At 43.2% G+C, this 20,746-nt stretch overlaps 2 protein-coding genes across 6 annotated transcripts in view; one reads left to right on the top strand and one right to left on the bottom strand.

Annotated features, from left to right (window-relative positions):
• The window catches only part of abtb2b (ankyrin repeat and BTB (POZ) domain containing 2b), a 145,803-nt gene extending 141,637 nt beyond the window's left edge, over window positions 1-4,166 (top strand). Inside the window, exon 17 of the mRNA XM_052465215.1 lies at window positions 813-4,166. Coding sequence (XP_052321175.1) covers window positions 813-1,052 — 240 coding nt within the window. The 3' untranslated portion in view covers window positions 1,053-4,166. The remainder of the gene's footprint in view (window positions 1-812) is intronic.
• Window positions 4,167-9,480: 5,314 nt separating this feature from the next.
• The window catches only part of brsk2a (BR serine/threonine kinase 2a), a 433,387-nt gene continuing 422,121 nt past the window's right edge, over window positions 9,481-20,746 (bottom strand). For 2 of the 5 annotated variants that reach the window (XM_052465216.1, XM_052465217.1), the window contains exons 19-20: window positions 20,246-20,335; window positions 9,481-11,067 (exon numbers count right to left, since the gene is read on the bottom strand). In XM_052465216.1, the coding sequence (XP_052321176.1) occupies window positions 10,865-11,067; window positions 20,246-20,335 (293 nt within the window). In that variant the 3' untranslated portion in view covers window positions 9,481-10,864. The remainder of the gene's footprint in view (window positions 11,068-20,245; window positions 20,336-20,746) is intronic. The other 3 variants (XM_052465218.1, XM_052465221.1, XM_052465220.1) reach the window with 2 other exon arrangements.

Genomic DNA, 20,746 nt, shown 5'->3' with positions numbered 1-20,746 from the left:
CCAAACCGGACACGTCACGTGCGCGAGCGTTGCAAAATAAATGTAGAAATCCATGTTATTCAATTATTGCAACCACACTGCTCGCGCGCGCCAATGAGCGTCTGCTTTGCCAAGGGCTAAAATAGAAGTCATTCCTATTTCTGACTCAGATCGCGCTGCAAGTCCTGCCTCTCCCATCTCCTCATTGGTTATACCCACGTGGGTGATTGAAAGACAAACTGTTTTGCTGGTTGTCGTGGTAATACTATGAAAGTGTAGTTGCCAATCACCATATAAGTTCGAAGATGAAAAAGCCTGGAAGGAGGACAGATGACTAGAAACAATTCGGTTGGCCGTTTTATGTGTGGATTACTTGTTGGAGTAGAGGACCTTGTGCATTTCAGGTAAAATAACAACTCAATGTTCATATCCCAGGACAAATTAGCTAGCAACAGCAAGCTAGCTAAATAGGACAAATTAGCTAGCAAGTCCTAGCTAAATTGCCAAACATGTTTAATGCTTTTCGACCTGTCCCCAAATGAATGTCATTGGTTCAGCGTTTGTTTTGATATTTTAACCTGCGTGTCGTGATCGCGTTTGGTGTAGGGGGACAAAATAAATGTATGCACGCTAGCGCACAATGGCGCACGCGCGCAGGCGGTTTGGGTTCCGTGTTATTCTGAAAAGGTAAAGAATAGCTGTGACTGGAGCTTATCTTGTAGTAGGTTGTTAAACAGTACCATGGAAAAAATAACTACTACGTAAATACTGCAGTCTGGTTTTGTAGCGAATTGAGCCATAATTGTGTGTCTCTCTCTCTCTGTCCACCCCAGGCCCACGCTGCTTCAGTGCTGAGTTCGTTCTGCGAGGGCTTCTTCCTGCAGCACATGGCAGGGCTCCTGGAGAGAGAGGCCTTCCGGTCCCTGCTCCTGGGGCCTCTGGGGGCCCGCTGGGTGACGGAGATGGGCTCTGGGCCTAAAATGGTGCCTCCGAGGGGAGACTCGCCACTGGAGGAACTCGAGACAACCCTGGCTCGCCGGCTACGCTCTCTCTACATCACCTCCCGTGTCTGACGGGGAAGGGAGAAGGATGGAATGCAGAGGAGGAGAGGAGAAGGAGGAAGAGAGTGTGCGATCGGTGCACACTCTATTCCTCCTAGGAGGAGGACGTCTGAAGTGTCCGAGGACATCACGAGTGCCCTTAGATACAGATTTAGGATCAGATTGCCGTCCCGCGATCCTAACCTGAACCATTAGTGGAAAACCACAGAAACTGACCTCAGCTCAGCATCTAAGGGCATCGTCTTCCGTAATCATTATTTCTCGATGGAGGGTAAGACGAGGATGAAAGAGATAAGGCTGGATAGAGAGTGGGTGTGATGGGTACAGGATGGGTACCGTGATGGCCTGTTCCCAAATTTGACTCCTGGACAATTTATTTTGCTACACGGACAATTCAGTGTTTGACCTGAAGAACTCACATCCAGCGGTCTATTACAGTAGCTATATATACGCAGTGGAAGAGTGGACAGAATGGTCTTATCCATCTGATTTTCTGTTTGTCACAAAGGCTCTGGAAGCTTGTGTACAGAAACGGACAAGACAGCGGAATGAGGCAGTGAGAACTTTAGCATTTAGGATTTCTAGAACACTGCTGCCGCCCAGTGGACAAAGTCCGTAAAGGCTTCAGATTATAGAAATAGAGTGACTAGATGATGTTTCTATGCCTCAAATAAAGGTAAAAAGGTTCTGATGGAATATAGAAAGTCTGGAACGTTATTTTAACGGACCATTGATATGAAGGGGCTGGACTTTTCTCTTTTCCTACAGCCCCCTTCAGAGTGGTAAAGACTGTGAGAGAAGAGGTGGATTTGAAAGCCCCCACAGTGGATTCAGTGGATTCAAAGAAGTTGGTTTTACTAAGTGTATTTTCTTTATACATAGTAGTTCTATTTTTGAATTTCTTTTTTTTTTTGCCAGAGTGAAGAGGAAAGAAAAACACTAAATGGAAAGGACATTTTCTATTTAAAGAAAAAAAGATGTGAGAGTATTTAACAGGGCGTTCCCTTTTTATTGTGTTTTTATAATTTTAGGCAAATTATTATTATTATTATTAATGTAAGATAAAGCTTTTGTGTAGCTGGACAATTCCAGGCCTTTTACACACTAACCATTACAGTTGAAGTCGGAAGTTTACATACACTTAGGTTGGAGTCGTTAAAACTCATTTTTCAACCACTCCACAAATTTCTTGTTAACAAGCTGTAGTTTTAGCAAGTTCGGTTAGGACATCTGCTTTGTGCATGACACAAGTCATTTTTCCAACAATTGTTTGCAGACAGATTATTTCACAGAGGTTTACATACACTAAGTTGACTGTGCCTTTAAACAGTGGAAAATTCCAGAAAATGATGTCATGGCTTTATAAGCTTTAGATAGTCTAATTGACATCATTTGAGTCATTTAGAAGGTTCTAATTGACATAATTTTAGTCAGTTGGAGGTGTACCTGTGGATGTACAAACTCATGATTTCAAGCCTCTTTGCTTGACATCATGGGAAAATCAAAAGAAATCAGCCAAAACCTCAGAAAAAGAATTGTACACCTCCACAAGTCTGGTTCATCCTTGGGAGCAATTTCCAAATGCCTGAAGGTACCACGTTCATCTGTACAAACAATAGTTCGCAAGTATAAACACCATGGGACCACGCAGCTGCTCAGGAAGGAGACGCGTTCTGTCTCCTAGAGATTAATGTACTTTGGTGCGAAAAATGTAAATCAATCCCAGAACAACATCAAAGGACCTTGTGAAGATGCTGGGGGAAAAGGTACAAAAGTATCTATATCCACTGTAAAATGAGTCCTATTTCGACATAACCTGAAAGGCCGCTCAACAAGGAAGAAGCCACTGCTCCAAAACCGCCATAAAAAAGACTGGCTACGGTTTGCAACCTCACATGGAGACAAAGATGGTACGTTTTGGAGTCCGATCTGTCCTCTGGTCTGATGAAACAAAAATAGAACTGTTTCGCCATAATAACCATTGATTGTTATTTTTGGAGGAAAAACTTGCAAGCCGAAGAACACCATCCCAACCGTGAAGCACGGGGGTGGGAGCATCATGTTGTGGGGGTGCTTTGCTGCAGGAGGGACTGGTGCACTTCACAAAATAGATGGCATCACTAGGAAGGAAAATTATGTGGATATATTGAAGCAACAACTCAAGACATCTGTCAGGAAGTTAAAGCTTAGTCGCAAATGGGTCTTCCAAATGGGCAATGACCCCAAGAATACTTCCAATGTTGTGGCAAAATGTCTTAAGGACAACAAAGTCAAGGTATTGGAGTGGCCATCACAAGGCCCTGACCTCAATCCTATGGAAAATGTGTGGGCAGAACTGAAACGGCGTGTGCGAGCAAGGAGGCCTACAAACCTGACTCAGTTACACCAGCTCTGTCAGGAGGAATGGGCTAAAATTCACCCAACTTATTGTGGGAAGCTTGTGGAAGGCTACCCAAAACGTTTCACCCAAGTTAAACAAAATAAAGGCAATGCTACCAAATACCAATTAAGTGTATGAAACTTCTGACCCACTGGGAATGTGATGAAAGGAATAAAAGCTGAAATAAATCATTCTCGATACTATTATTCTGGCTATTAACATTCTTAAAATAAAGTGGTGATCCTAACTGACCTAAAACAGGGAATATTTACTAGGATTGAATGGCAGGAATTGTGAAAAACTGAGTTGAAATGTATTTGGCTGAGGTTTATGTAAACTTCCGACTTCAACTGTAAGTAAAACTGGGTCCTGTTCAAATGGAAGAAACCAGACTGACACAGGTACCTTCAAATGTCTTGTTTTACATTGCTAAATGTTTTCCGTTACGTGCCCTAATGAACAAAACCCTGGCAAGGTACAATAATATCATTTCACACTATTGTGCTGACCTGAACCACACTGTGCTTGCCCAGGCTATTTTATTATTCTCATTTTCAGCACAGTTCCAGAAACTATGGTGGATGAGGAACCAGGCCAGTGCAGCTTGGTTGGTTAGGCACAATAGTATGAATAGGATTTAACAGTAGCCAACATGGGATTTGGAACTGCAACCTCCTACGTAAACTCTGCTTTACTGCTCAATACTGTAATAAATACTGTAATAAAGCATCAAGCCTGGCAAGCAATTGGTTTTAATAGGTCTTTATGTTTCTACCTTTTATTTCAATGCAGGTAAGTATTTGTTAGCCTGGGTGCCTGTCTGTTTCTTCTCCGTTGCCAACTCCTTATGGAATTGCCATGCCGTTGACAGCAATGGAATTAGCAAGAGCACAAACAGATCTGAGACCAGGGTAGATTTGAGTAGGTTCTTTTGCCACTGGATAGATCTAAGGCTCGATTCATTCCTTATCGCCGAAGTTCAGCACTATAGAGCGCTTGAAATATAAAGCCAATTTCCGATTGCACTGACATATACAGTGTTTATGGGGAACGCAGTCTCCGCAAACGTGGGAGCATTGCCTTTAAATTTCAATTGCCCTATAGCGTTGAACTTCAGCGTTATGGATTCAATTGAGCAGATGTAGATGACTATTTAAATATAATACTTATATGATGCTTATATGATGCTACTACATTCGACCCAGTGTCACTTATGCCCCTTTTGACTCTTAAAATGGGAAGATCTCAATTGCATACTCCTTGTGTCCTCCTCTCTCCTCGCCTCCTTCTCAAAACCCATTGGAGGAGAAGTTGAGATTGGATGGACCTCTGGCTTTCTCATCCAATGGTTTTGAGAAGCAGACGAGAGGAGAGAAGAGAGTGGACGCAAGGAGTATGCAATTGGGATTATCCCAGAGTGTCCCCTGTTATGTAGCTTGGAATTCCAACAGGATATAAGCAATGCAGAGATGGTGAGAATAAGAGTTTTAGTAGATTGGAGTGTGTGTTTTTAATGTATGTAAGCCTGAGGACGACCCCAACAACACCATAGGAGATAGCTTACCTGAGAAAAGGTCCAGTATATGTTATTGAAGCGATCTGGTTCTCTCTGCTGGTGTGGAAAGGTACTGCATTAAGAGAGAGACTAAACTAGCTGCACTTCATTTTGTTTGACCTGTTTTCTATTGATAATGCTTATGGATATATACAAACAACTATGCTGGTTCTTTGATTTCTGCATTAACTGCATTAAGAGATAGACAGACGCGCACGCACACGCACGCACACACACACACACACACACACACACACACACACACACACACACACACACACACACACACACACACACACACACACACACACACACACACACGGCAACACAAAACCCTTAACTGAGTTTATTGGAGTTTTCCATACTGAAGTTGCTCACAGTTATGTTACAAGAAGGATGACATTGTTTATTTGCTTGTATCCCGCTCTGGTAATAAAAGGAGTGCTTGCGGCCCCGGTGTAGCATGAGAACTACAATACCCAAAATGCTCTGTAACCATAACTGGTATCATCGGATGACCTTAATGTCGCTAGTTTTTCCACTGTAGAAAATAGGGAGGGTGAAGAGGTAACTAACAGTAGGGTATTGCTTTAGCATAGAGGTTGTTTTGGCGGTGTCACAGGTGGAACTGCATTAGAGCTGTCAAATCCACAAGTGGCTTTTGGCATTATACCTAAAGTGGACATTGCCATTGGCTGCACAGTCACATTAACAAGTCAGATGAACTCGTAGATACTATTTTTATGTCTCTGCGTGCAGAAATCCCATGCAGCCTTGCAAACCTGGGATAACTAGTTTCTTTGTAGGTGATTAAAACAATTTGAATACAGATCCCCCCCCCCCCAAAAAAAATAAATAAATAAATAATCTACTTTTTACAAATATTTGAATACACATCTCCGAAAGTAACTACTGTTTTACACTATTTGATTACAAATCTGAGAAAGCAACAACTTTAAGCAAATATTTGAATACAGATCTCAGGAACCATTGGATTGGCTAACTTCAACTATGGTCAGGGATGAATTTGTAGCTGCATGTTGAAGATGGAAATAGAATGAATAAAGCACACACCATCTCCTATACTATTCCAATCTATCTAACAGGCCTATTTGATCTACACAATACCTTTCTATCTGACCATTCTGTAAATGTCCATTCTCCTAAATGTCCATTGCCCCAGGTGTCAAGTCAAACCAATTAACCAGCTAATTAATTGTACAGATAAGTGTAAATAGGTTGTGACTTTCAACTCAAGTATGACTCGTTCAACATGCCACTGAAACGCTTGAAAACTGCAATAAATGTTAGCATACCTGAAAATACTGCAGAGAATTCAAAACCATGTGCAAACAGCAAGTTGGATGCTTAGCAAAAACAACTTCGAACCTCTTTGTCCATCTCAGGGTAAGTGTTCTTGTTTCAAACACACAATGCACCATCTTTAAAGGGGTAGTTTAGAATACAAACTAACAGAATACAGAATATAAACTAACATAACTTTCAACCTACCTTGGCTGTAGTTGATTTACGAAGGCAGTTTTGTACTATTTAGTTTCCTTTCGACGCTTAATAGAAATGTTTATGTTAGTGTTAGCGTTCTCAGTAACAATTAACATGAAACTGTCCTTGTGCCTGGGTAAAACATTTCAGTTACATTTGGAGCAACATTTTATTAGCGTTGTGACACATAATACTTCGGTAATTGCATTTTAATGGCATAGCAATGAGTTCAGAGATTTGTAACTACTGTACACAAGATGAATAGAGGTTGTTCCTTATTACCAACATATTCAAATAATGATTGACATATTTCATTAACTTTGTTATGATTAATTATTTCATACTACTTTATCCTTCCACAAGATATAGTTCCTAAACAAATCTAGGGTTGCTACCCAAGTCGGCTGGTCAATCGTTCTATCGGTTCAGTTGCCAGAGAAGAGACCCAGTCGTTCAGTCTTTTTGTTCTGTATCTATGGATGCGACTCAGTCGTTCGATCTAAACGTCCCATTACCATACTGGCTGGCAACGTTCTTATCCCTTGCTTGCTCACGAGCCAACTATGACTAATTTACAGTCACGTCAAACAGTGCAGCCAGAATAACAACAAAATAGCTGCATTTGCATTTGTTTAAGCTGTTTTGTAGTGACATTTACTTGGCTACATCCATAATAATAATAAGCTAATGATACGCGATTTCACCTCGTCAGGACATTGTTGTTCGAGAGCTAGCCGAGAACACAGTCACTGCAAACTGAAGCTGGAAAGACTCTAAACTAGCTGCACTTCATTTGGTTTGACCTGTTTTCTATTGATCATTTGTATGGATATATACAAAGAACTATGCTGGTTCATGATTTCGACTGGCTGAGAAAAGCTGCCTGCCTGTCTTCCCGACTCCTGACACGTTCAATACTATGGGACAGCTGGAGATTGTTTCAATATTCGAATTCAATGTTGCAAATGTCGGAGAGACAGCAAGGTTTATACAAATATGCGCTGTCGTTCTGAACTTCTAACGCGAGTTGGATGGGTGTGGCTTCGTGACAATGATCAAGAGTTACTGCTCACCGATTTGACAGCTCCAACGCAGTTACACCTCCGACACCGCCAAAACATCAGCAATGTGGGTGCCCCTTTTCACCGGTTAACGCTTTAAGAGTGTGTCCCAGATGGCACCCTATTCCCTATAAAGGGAACTACTTTTGACCAAAACCCATAGGTCTCTGGTCAAAAGTAATGCACTACGTAGCGAATAGGGTGCTATTTGGTACACCACCCAGGACTGTGTGATTCCCCTAGCACCCGGTGCCCTCGGCGCTTCCTCCCTTACAGCCGTACAGAGTGACGGACAGAGCAAGAGGAAGCATCACTCAATGCTGTGCAGAAGATAGATGATAAGGGGGGAGAAGAAGAGAGAGAGGAGGGGGCAAGGAAAGATAGAGGAAAAGAAACAAGAGTGGAGAAGAAGAGGTGGCGGAGGCTAAACATAAGTAGAGAAAGAGAGAGAATTGTTAGGCTAAGGGCAGAGGGAAAGAAAGTGAGAGAGTTCTATGGAGCATTGACACTAAAAGCCATGCAAAGAAAAGCTCATGTTTACATGCACACAGCAATACAAGATAAAAGCATAAGAGCAGGAATATCTCCAGTGTAGAAGAAGAAGAAGCATTTCAACCCCCATGTTTGTCTATGTACTGTACAAGAGAAGAAGAGTGGATGAGGAAGTTGTTTGACACCTCTAACTGGTCTACACACATGATGATTAGATGAAACTGACAAATATCAATAGAAGCCATATTTCTCCCCAAAAGAGGCTAAATTCTACATTCTTAAATGACTGGTAAAATAATTTTTCTTAAAGGCCCAGTGCAGTCAAAATCTAGATTTACTGTATGTTATATACATTTCCACACTATGAGGTTAGAATAATACTGTGACATTGTGAAAATGATGATAATGCCCTTTTAATGTAAGAGCTGTTTGAAAAGACTGCCTGAAATTTCAGCCTGTTTGAGTGGGATGGAGTATTGGCCTGCCTGGTGACATCACCAGGCGGTAAATGAGTTAATAGACCCATAAGAAAGTGTCCCAAACTTCTCTGCCAATAACAGCTAGTTTTCAGTTTCCCCTCCCCACTCAGACCACTCCCAGACAGTCCTAGTAAAATTGTTGCTTGAGAAATGTATCTCTGCTAAGAAGCTAATTTTTTATTTTGTTTTTGATCATTTTAATTGAAAACAATCACATTAAAGGTTTGTTACCCAGAAATGTTTTGATGTTGAGGAAAGAAAAATACAGCTGCAGTGGACCTTTAAACATATACAACACAAGTATTTCCCCCTCCCTCTTTAACACTAGGAAAGAAATACAGTCAGACAAAGGAATGAAAAAAAAAATGAAATATTTGACTGAACAAAAGCTTGTTGCCTCATACAAGCAGGTAAATAAATAAATAACATTCAGCTGATCTAACAGCTTTTCTTTCATATAAAGAGTGAGGTTACAGTAACAAATTAGGAAACGGAACAGAGAAAGTGAACAAATATGAATAAATAAGGAAAAAATACAAAAATATCCACAATTGCATTTCACTTCTTTTTTTTCTCCTCAAACTCCTACTGCTGGTAGTTAAGACTAAAATAGGTATACTGTACATGACAAATGACACAAAGTGCTCTGGGGAAAAGGGGTAGAAACTTGGTGAATACAGTAATGTTTGTACCATGACACCTTACTCAGATCAAATCAAACAAATTCATAATCCTAAATTACCATATAAACAAAAATACAGGGCGAAATAAAGGGGGGAAAAAGGGAAGTGTGGCAACGCAAGTTTGTAAAACCTGGTCCTACTGGTATATCTAAACACTGTCACAACTAGACATTTCCTTTTTACATAAGAAATGAATTCAGTCTGTACAACAGAGTAGATCATTCATTTAGATAACCCCCAATACCCACCTCCACCCTGAATCCCTCCACCCCTTCCCACAACCCAAGATCAAGTCGTACCCCCCCCAACCCATACTGCATACACCCCTTGCTTTCTGAAATAGCAATTCCAGTCAATTTGCAGCAATGGTATTGAGTCTAATAAATGTCCATTTAGTATTTTTAAATCCAGTTTCTTCACGAAGAAAGAGGAAGTACATTAAAAAGAGAAACGATACAATCCGGCAAGCGTCCGCGTCGGATGTTGATGCTACAGTAGATCAACAAACTTATCCTCCTTCGCTTCTCCTTTTGCTCACTTCATTGTTCTGTCCATTTTTTTGTTCTTTGTTCTTGTTATTACATCCCAGAGTTTGTCTATAAATACTGTGCAATAGTGTTAGAAGGGGAGCGTGTATTTATTTGTGTAATGAGATTGTGTGTTTGGTTTTAAATGCTTAATAATCTCAAGGTGAAAGGTGTGTGTGTGTGTGTGTGTGTGTGTGTGTGTGTGTGTGTGTGTGTGTGTGTGTGTGTGTGTGTGTGTGTGTGTGTGTGTGTGTGTGTGTGTGTGTGTGTGTGTGTGTGTATACACATGTGAAGGTGTGTGTGTGTGTGTGTGTGTGTGTGTGTGTGTGTGTGTGTGTGTGTGTGTAACATGCTTGTGTATCAGAGGGATATGGATTGCTGTTTTCTCCCTCGGGGACTGCTGCTCGGGGTAGCGAAGGAGGCCCCTTGAAAAGCGGTCCCCAACTCAGTCAACAAATGTCCATCTCTTGGTGTGCAGACGGTGGGGTTGAAGTGATGGCCAAGGAGGAAGAGGATAGGCGGAGTGGAGCAGGGAGGCAGGAGGAGGATCTAATAGGTTTTCTGGATAATTCCTGGTAGTAGAAACAAGTCAAGTCATCACACGGGTGAGCAGAGGAGAGAGAACACAATGGCCCTGTACTAATACAGAAATGGATCCTTCCTTCCTCGTTTCCTTGAGGTAAGCACAGTGATTGGATAGATGTAAGCAAGGTTACCACCCTACTACTTTCACCAATCTAACCTATTCAGATCTGTGATTACTTCAAGGATGTATTTATATTTGGAACAGTGCCAATATGTGATCAAAAGAGTGGGGGAGGGAGAGCACACAAAATGGCACGGACGCTTAGATGGGGTGGTGTGTGTGTGTGTGTGTGTGTTAAGATGAGGGGAGATTGTGGGTTTGGTAAAATTTCTGTTTGATTCAAATTCTCTATACAGTCATTCTTTCATACAAAAAGTATATTGAGTCCAAAGAGGGTATGTTCAGTTACAGTACTGCTAGCTTTTTCATTGTCAAGTCTCTGACCACTTTTCCAAAACCCCTTATAAGAATGGCTAAAGTGATACTCGGGTTTGGATCTTTAATACTTCATCTTAGCTCTAACTAACATTTTGGCTCTACTGCTACTAGTTTCCTGGTCTAGGATTCCTCCAGTGTCCCAATGGACGCCATCCTGACTCTGTCTCGGCCCGTGGCGGGCGGACATTTTGTATCTTCTCGCATGGAAGAGGAGCAATGTCGGGTGGTTGGGGTAGCGGGGGGTTGGTGGTGAGGCACCTGGCCGTTCTTCTCCTCTGAAAAAAGTTTTTCAATTACGTCAAAGAAGTTATTCAAGGGGCTACCTAGGTACACAAACGGGAAGCAAAGAAAACGGGGAGAGAGGGAGAGGAAGAGAGAGAGAACAAACAATGAACATTAGGGTTTATGTGAGAAGAGGAGGCTAGAGAGACTGACAGAAGGTGGGGAAGAGAAAGAGGGAGAGAGATGGAGGGAGGGTGAGGGCCACTGTGACAGCCACGTCGGGTGAATGTGTGTGTGGGTTCAACATATAAAAGACACCACAATATGATATCACCGTCGGGTCTAGCCAATGAGAAGTGGGATGTAGGTCAATTTAGGTCAGTGGTAAAGGTTGGAGCATTATAAGAGAAAGCAACAATTTGGACTGCTATTTACCATATACAGTACAATCCAATGGTAATTATAAATACAATATTTAATATTTTAGCAGTTGTTCAACAAAATAGGTGATCACGTGATCAACATTCCGAAGCATGCCAGCGAATGACAGCCTGAATCAATCATTTATTTGAAAAATATCATTTCAAATAAAACACAAACGCTGTCTGAACAACTTCAGTGTATTGTTTTGTAACGTATTAGCAAATCCAGCTCTTTAGGCTATACTGAGTGCTATATCCTTAGCCAGATCGCTCAAGAGTGATTCGAAATTGGACGTGGGTATTATCATCAGTAAAAATTCAACCTGAAACCTCCCGAGTGGCGCAGCGGTCTAAGGCGTCACTACAGACCCGGGTTTGATCCTGGGCTGTGATGAAGCCAGCTGCAACCGGGAGACCCATAAGGCGCCGCACAATTGGTTAGGGTCGGGATGTCCTTATCCTATTGCACTCTAGTGATTCCTTGTGGCGGGCCAGGCAGATGCATGTCGCCAGTTGTGCAGTGTTTCCTCCGACACATTGGTGCGGCTGACTTCCGGGTTTAGCGAGTAGTGAGTCAATAAGCAGTGCGACTTGGCAGGGCCGTATTTCAGAGGACCCATGACTCTCGACCTTTGCCTCTCCAGAGTCCGTGCAGGAGTTTAACTAATGGGATAAGACTGTAACCTCCAATTAGGGTTAAAAAGTCATTTTAAAAAAGCAGACCAATGATACATTTAACTCTTATAACCTAAATATGATCCAGCATATTCTCATGACTGACTTTATCCAGAGTAGCTAGCTAACTCCCCCCCATTTCTGTCATCTGAAGTAGTCGACTCTATGGATCTTAATTTAGATTAGCTTACCCCGGGCTCAGACCATTTTAACAATATTTGTCATGACGTTAACCTAACTCAACTGATTGCAAAACCAATACAGATTCATGTAAAAAAAATCCAGCAAACGTATTGCTGATTGACCTGATTCTGACAAATATCGCCCACAAGTACAGTGGAGTATTTGCTAATGATCTCAGTGATCACTGTTCTATTGCATGTATTAGAGATACCAAACACATTAACACTCATTTTAAACATTTTCCCCGCACATTTTTCTTCATGATATGTTTTACTCTGACAGCTGAATGCTTGACCCTAAATTAGCTCTAGAATTGTTCTCATCTATTTTTATCCCTCTGGCAAAGAAACACTGCCAGCGCCTTAGAGTAAAAAAATATAAAAAATCCTTGGTTCTCTATAGAACTTTCAGATCTTCTGATGTGCAATCACGTCTGGTCCATGGCTAGAAGAACTGACTCTGTAGATGCACTACCTCAATAAAGTTACATCTAGATACTTTTTTCTATCTATGACTCTGCTGGGGATCCATCTAAATGTTGGAAAACAGTTAATGCACTGAAGCGTGGAAATTCCTCTCTTTCCCTGCCTAAGAAAGTTGTTTAAGACTCTGGCACCATTACTGAGAAAAATTAGATAAGTGAGACGCTTTTAATCAGCATTTTATGTCGGTGGGCTTTTTATTTGAAAGAAATTGTGGTTTAATTGACCCTGGTTAGCCAGTTGACTGCATGCCCCTCTCCCAGACTTTAGTTGCCTCGATGGAAGTTGTGTCAACTTCTACTTTTTCAGTTCTATCTCCGACTGCCGGTGATCCATCTAAAGTTTGGAAAACAGTTAACGCACCAAAATATGAAAATACCTCTCTTTACCTACCTAAGCAAGTTGGTAGGGAAAGGAGCACCCTGCTTTAATCAATTGGCCTGGACCAGGCTACGTGTAGCTGGTTTGAACATTCAGGAGTTTCCCACAGGGATCGAATCTTGGTCCAGTTCTTTCCACTATTTACATTAACAGTTCATATTTTGTTATTACTTTCACGTGCATGAAGATGACGCGGTGGTGTATTCTAACTGCTCCCACAGCTGACCAGGCTCTGTCAGAGCTTCAATCTGCCTTTATTGCCCTGCAGAAAGCATCTATTGACTTGAAATGAGTACTTCATGCAGGTAAAACCAAGTATATGTTATTTTCCAAATCACGTAAAAATGTATTCGTACTTTGGAAGGTGACCTCATTGATCGTGTCCCCGCTTAGAAATATCTGGGAATCTGAGTTGACGAAAATCTATCTTTCAAAAAGCATGTTGATGAATTAGTTAAAAAATTAAGAATGACATTAGGCTTATTCCATAGGAACAGGCCCTGTCTTCTGTTAAATAGCAGAAAACAAATAATTCAGTCAACATTCATTCCAGTAATTGAATATGGCGAAATCATCTGTATGAACGCAGCTGCCACTGTATTGAAGCCATTGGACACAGTTTGTCATAGCGCATTGTGCTTTATTACGAATGATAGGTTCGGCAAACATCATTGCAATTTGTATCAAAGCGTAACCTTGCCCTCGAATGAAGTCTCGATGCATTGCTCTCTTTTTGCCTGTAAAGTCCTCTTGCATAAAATTGTTAACCTTCAGACTTATAAGTTACCAGACCCGGACTCAGAGACACGGCTACCCCCGAAGCAGTGGAGACTGGTGAGGGGAGGGCGGCTCATAATAATGGCTGGAACGGAGGAAATGGAATGGCATCAAACACATGGAAACCATGTATTTGATTCCATTCCACTAATTCCGCTTCAGCCATTACCATGAGTTCGTCCTCCCCAATTAAGGTGCCACCAACCTCCTGTGCCCTGGAGATCCCTTCAATCTCCGAGTTATGGAAATCTGCTTTTTTTCGCCTCATGTGGAATGATCTCCAAAACTACTTAAAAGTTGGCAATTCAGGCCGGTTTTAGTGGGCCTTTTTATGTAGTTTTCTAAAAACTCTGCACCACTAACTTTTTAGAGCCAGGCACAACTGTGACAGCCACAACTGTGAAGCAGGCTGAAGGACACACACACACTGCTACTATACTAGGCTCTAAAACCTGGGAGGACGCTAACTTTCACTTAGCCTTTTATGACTTCAGTAAACACAGTTTCAGACTGTCTTCAAACCCCTATTACAGAAAGGCCGAGTCACTCCAAAATATTGAGGCAATAGTTTGAAACCCTTAGGATCATACAGTTATTCAGCAAAGTTTTGACGAAAAATCTCTCGGTTGAACATTTTACAACTTGGAACAGTTAACTGAGTGGATGGACACTAGAGCAGGGCTCTTCAACCCTGGTCCTGGAGAGACCCCATCTGGTAGGTTTTTGCTCCAACCTGAATATATGCACCTGATTCTAATAATCAGCTGGTTGATAAGCTAAATCAGGTTTGTTACAAATGGGATTTGAGTGAAAACTGACAAGAAGGTAGCTTTCTAGTAACAGGGTTGGAGAGCCCTGCACCACCATTGTTTCTGTACCCAAGAAGGCAAAGGTAATTTAACTAAATGACTATCACCCCGTACCACTCACACCCTAGACCCACTTCAATTTGCATACCGCCCCAATATATCCACAGATGATGCAATCTCCATCACACTACACACTGCCTTTTCCCATCTGGACAAGAGGAATACCTAGGTAAGAATGCTGTTCATTGACTACAGCTCAGCCTTCAACACCATGGTACCCTCCAAGCTCATCATTAAGCTTGGGGCCCTGGGTCTGAACCCCACCCTGTGCAACTGGGTTCTGGACTTCCTCACGGGCCTCTCCCAGGTGGTGAAGGTAGGCAACAACACCTCCGCTAAGATGATCCTCAACACAGGGGCCCCACACGGGTGCATGCTCACCCCCATCCTGTACTCCATTTCTCCCTTGATTGCATGGTCACGCATGCCTCCAACTTCATCATCAGTTTGCAGATGACCCAACAGTAGTAGGTCTGATTACCAACAATGACAAGACAGCCTACAGGGAGGAGGTGAGGGCCCTGGTGCCAGGAAAATAACCTCTCCCTCAACGTCACCAAAACTAAGGAGCTGATTGTGGACGTCAGGAGACAACAGAGCGAGCACTCCCCCATCCACATCGACGGACAGCCTCCACCCAGAAATCTGCCCTGAACTTAGTCACTGTCACTAGTCGGCTAGCACCCGGTTAGTCAACGCTGAACCTTAGAGGCTTCTGCCCTATGTACAGTACATAGACGTGGAATCACTGGTCACTTTAACAATGCTTACGTAGTGTTTTACTAATTTCATATGTATATACTATATTCTACTGTATGCTAGTTAATGCAACTCTGACATTGCTCGTCCTAATATTTATATATTTCTTAATTCCATTTTTTTACTTTTAGATTTGTGTGTATATTGTTAGATTCTACTGCACTGTTGGAGCCAGGAACACAAGCATTTCGCTACACCTGCAATAACATCTGCTAAATTTGTGTATGCAACAAATACAATTTGATTTGATTTGAGCATAGAACATGTGCTGTGTTCTGTCTGCTCAACCTTCATCTCTCTCTTCCTCTCTCTCTCGGTCATGCCAATCTAAATGATGAAAGGAGAGAGGCTTGCATCAGACAGACAGGACAGTTAATTGTTTCAACGCCATCCATCATCCCCATCTTTTCCCCCTTTTATCATCCTCTGTTCTGAGAAACACACTAAATCCCTGTCAGGTATGCTGCACGCACGCACGCACGCACGCACGCACGCACGCACGCACGCACGCACGCACGCACGCACGCACGCACGCACGCACGCACGCACGCACGCACGCACGCACGCACGCACGCACGCACGCACGCACGCACGCACGCACGCACGCACGCACGCACGCACGCACGCACACGCACGCACGCACACGCACGCACGCACGCACGCACGCACGCACGCACGCACGCACGCACGCACGCACGCACGCACGCACGCACGCACGCACGCACGCACGCACGCACGCACGCACGCACGCACGCACGCACGCACGCACGCACGCACGCACGCACGCACGCACGCACGCACGCACGCACGCACGCACGCACGCACGCACGCACGCACGCACGCACGCACGCACGCGCACGCACGCACGCACGCACGCACGCACGCACGCACGCACGCACGCACGCACGCACGCACGCACGCACGCACGCACGCACGCACGCACGCACGCACGCACGCACGCACGCACGCACGCACGCACGCACGCACGCACGCACGCACGCACGCACGCACGCACGCACGCACGCACGCACGCACGCACGCACGCACGCACGCACGCACGCACGCACGCACGCACGCACGCACGCACGCACACGCGCACGCACGCACGCACGCACGCACGCACGCACGCACGCACGCACGCACGCACGCACACACACACACACACACACACACACACACACACACACACACACACACACACACACACACACACACACACACACACACAGGCTTTTGGCCTATGACTTCAAGGTAAGTTTTCAGCTGGCATTCTAAACACTGAGATGTTTCAGGTGTGACAGGGATAAGAATTGAATTACTAATGATACAAAAAGTATACTAAATCAGAAAACACACCCTTAGCAAAAAAAGTTATATCTAGAACCTATAAAAGGGTTATTCGGCTGTCCCCATTGGAGAGCCCTTTGAAGAACCCTTGTTGGTTCCAGGTAGAACCATTTGGGGTTCCATGTAAAACCCTTTTCCACAGAGGATTCTACATGGAACCCAAAATGGTTCTACCTGGAACCAAAGAGGGTTTATTCTATGGGGACAGCCAAAGAACCCTTTGGGAACCTTTTTTCTAAGAGTCCACTGATAACACCAACTCGCCTTAACGACATTCCACCTTACAATGAACAGTGGCTCTGTTCCAACACTCTTGAATGGCACGTCCTTGTGTTTGTGTTACACGTGCATACTGTTTGTGTGTGAGAGTGAGAGAGAGGAATGAAAGACAAACAAATATAAAGCTTAGTGAGTTGCAGTGGACATGATATGGGGATGGGCTGAAGGGTGACTGCCTGGTCTCAAACTCCTAATATCAGCCAGATGTAGCAATATATCAATATGCTAATTCATTTGTCAACACAATCATAGATACCAAAGGATCTGACTTTGGATTTCAGACAAACAGGGAAACTCGCACTGTTCAACACTGAACCATTTTTTACATTTTTTTTTTTAACATCTACCACTCCTCCTTTTAACGTATTGATTCAGTGATTGTTAAAATGTTAGTAGTATAGGTGCAGAATTAGTTACTTAAAATACATAAAAAATAGTAGTACACATGGAAAAAATGTAAGTGAACTGATAAGAGACATATTAGTGGTATTACTGTCTGGCCAGCAGATGGTACTGGTATCAGGAGGATGGCGAACAAGGAATACACACCAGGGAGATTGCTCTCGTTTGAAGTCAAAGTTAGATGACCATCCAGGTCCCATGAACATCTAGAATTGCCATCAAAACCGGCCACTATGGGCAAAGGTGAGCACTATTACCTTCAAGTAGGCTGGCAGCTTTGTGGGGATGGTGGATGGGTGTAAAAAAGCTGCTCTCTGGCACCAAAGGTTGCGTGTTCAGTGCTAGGCAATAGTTATTTGTTTTTCTGTTTTAAAACTTTTCCAAACTTGAACCTTTATCTTAACCACTCTGAATAAATTCCTAAACGACCCCATTTGAACCATATCCCAAACCTTTTACTTAAACTTTTCTACGTGTATTTTTAGGGGGTAGATCAGCTTAAATATTTGCCGATAGATTGTGGCTTCCATTAATGTAATTGTCTGCATCATTTCCAATCCCCCATATTTTTTGGGGGGGAAATATATATAAATAAAATATATATCGTGCCTTCGGAAAGTATTGACTCCTTTACTTTTTGATTTCTAAAATGGATTAAATTAATTTTCTCCCTCATCAATCTACACACAATACCCCATAATGACAAAGCCAAAACAAGTTTAGAAATGTCTGTAAATGTATACATGTATTCCACTTGCCTCTTCTATTTTTCCTTAATTTAACATTTACATTACATTTAAGTCATTTAGCAGACGCTCTTATCCAGAGCGACTTACAAATTGGTGCATTCACCTTATGACATCCAGTGGAACAGCCACTTTACAATAGTGCATCTAAATCTTTTAAGGGGGGGGGGATTACTTTATCCTATCCTAGGTATTCCTTAAAGAGGTGGGGTTTCAGGTGTCTCCGGAAGGTGGTGATTGACTCCGCTGTCCTGGCGTCGTGAGGGAGTGTGTTCCACCATTGGGGAGCCAGAGCAGCGAACAGTTTTGACTGGGCTGGGCGGGAACTGTACTTCCTCAGTGGTAGGGAGGCGAGCATTTATTTATTTATTTAACCCTTAACTTAACGAAATGTGAAACTCCCAGCCCACCTGCAGTGTTTTTGGTTTCACTTTTGCTGAGTTTAGTAACATGTCTCAACCTAAACGTCAAAAAACAACATTTGCCTTGACCTCACCCATAGACGTTTGGAAAAACGTGGACAAAACATTCAATTTCTAAGTCAAACTGTGAAACTTTGTTTTACACACACACACACACACACACACACACACACACACGCACACGCGCACGCACACGCACACGAACACGTACATGAGAGACGGCGATAGATGGATGGATAAGACAGGAGGAAGGCCATGAGGAGGGTGAGTAAGGAGGACAGAGGAGTGTCTTTTGTTCTCTCAATCTTTATAGACATTTCTATTGTCTATAAGAGATCTATGTGGTAGGCACTTTGGGACAGGATGACTTATTATTGGCCAAATGGCTCATGGATAAAACAAGAGATGAGCGAAGATTGTCTATTATATATTGACAAGATATTCACGTGACCGCTCTAACAATGGAAAAACAGGGGGAGGTGAGATCAGGTGGGGCCATTAAGAAGGCAGATATGTTAGAACAACAGACCATAGAGATAGATAGAGGTCTCATCTGTGCCATTTTAGCATATGTGACATGGGCAGTGCCATCTCCATTTTTAATCAGGTGATTATTTTCTTCCTCTTTGGCTGATTGCTCCCAACTCATAGGAACTCCCACCCAGTTGACAGCTTTAAAATGGTGGAAGCCCTCCATGGCAATGTCCATGCTAAAATGGGTTATATCCATGATGAGTCCTCTATCTATTTCTATGACAACTATGTTGCCGAAATGTCACGTGCGTCCACTTACTACATCCGTGTATTCGTAACAACCTAACCATTACTAAACTTCTATTCAATCAAATAAGCCTCATGTAAGCAAATGAGCAATTACATTTGTTGTTGACCAAATTTGACACTCTCTCATTGACCTCCATACAAATTCCTCACTTCGTAGGCTTGTTTTCATTGACAGATTTTGGGCATAGTAAAACCTCTCTGGATGAGGGAGGAGGAGATCCTAGCACCAGGATTAAATTGACCTGTCCTCTAAGTTCACTGTCTAACCAGATAGCTGTGGTCTAGTCAATGGCAGGTATGGGCAGCAAAAATGGTTACAAGAGGTGGGGATTTTGAGTGACAAGGGTTTAAAAAAGATAGAGCTAGCTAGAGAGTGTGATCCCTCTACATCTCAATGTAGTGGCAGTGCAATTCATTGAGGTGCATTGTGCTTGCTTTGTCATTTCCATGGCGAGGAGCCGTGGAGCAGTGGCATTTAGGGCTCAAGATCAGATTACCCTACCCCTGATCCTTTATAACAATTAAGGGACCAAAAAAAACATCTGACCTTAGATCAGTAGTTATGGAGCAAACTCTACCCATACTTGGTGGAGTGAGGGCCATGCAATATATGGAGGCTGTAGCAGAGAGGGGGTGAAAGGGAAGGAAAGGGCGTGAGAGTGGGGGAGGAGTGCTAGCTTAGCTTTAGCAGTGAGGGGGAGAGAGGGTGACGGGGGTATTGGTGGGGGGGGAAGGGGGCATGTTCAACTCACCAGAAAGCTGCTGAACTCCCGGCTGGTCATGTGTGCTTAGCAACTGGCCCTGAATTGTCTCTACCACCCGCTTGAAGCGCCGGCTGGGTCCTATACACACACACACACACACACACACACACACACACACACACACACACACACAAACAGGCAAATACGCACACGCAGGCACACACACACACACACACACACACACACACACACACACACACACACACACACACACACACACACATGATTGCAATAGACAAGGGGAGAACAAGGTTAGTCATTCTGTACTCACACACAAAGGTACTGTACACAGGAACATGAAAACGGCAGAAGAGGGGAGGAGAAAAATTGAGAAAGACAGAGAGGGGAGGAAAAAAGGGTAAAGAAATTAAGAGGAAAAGTAACGAATAAAAGGAATGAAAATGAAAAACAGAGGGGTCAAGAGAGGAGAGGTCAGGAGAGGACGGGAAAGGAGAAGGGTGGAGAGAAAATAAGATAACGACGGGGGTT

The sequence above is a fragment of the Oncorhynchus keta genome, chromosome 17, assembly GCF_023373465.1.
Source record: "Oncorhynchus keta strain PuntledgeMale-10-30-2019 chromosome 17, Oket_V2, whole genome shotgun sequence".
In the NCBI taxonomy this organism is placed as follows: Eukaryota; Metazoa; Chordata; class Actinopteri; order Salmoniformes; family Salmonidae; genus Oncorhynchus; species Oncorhynchus keta.
The sequence above is the reverse complement of the archived record's forward strand: the minus strand, read 5'-3'. Positions and strand labels throughout refer to the sequence as shown.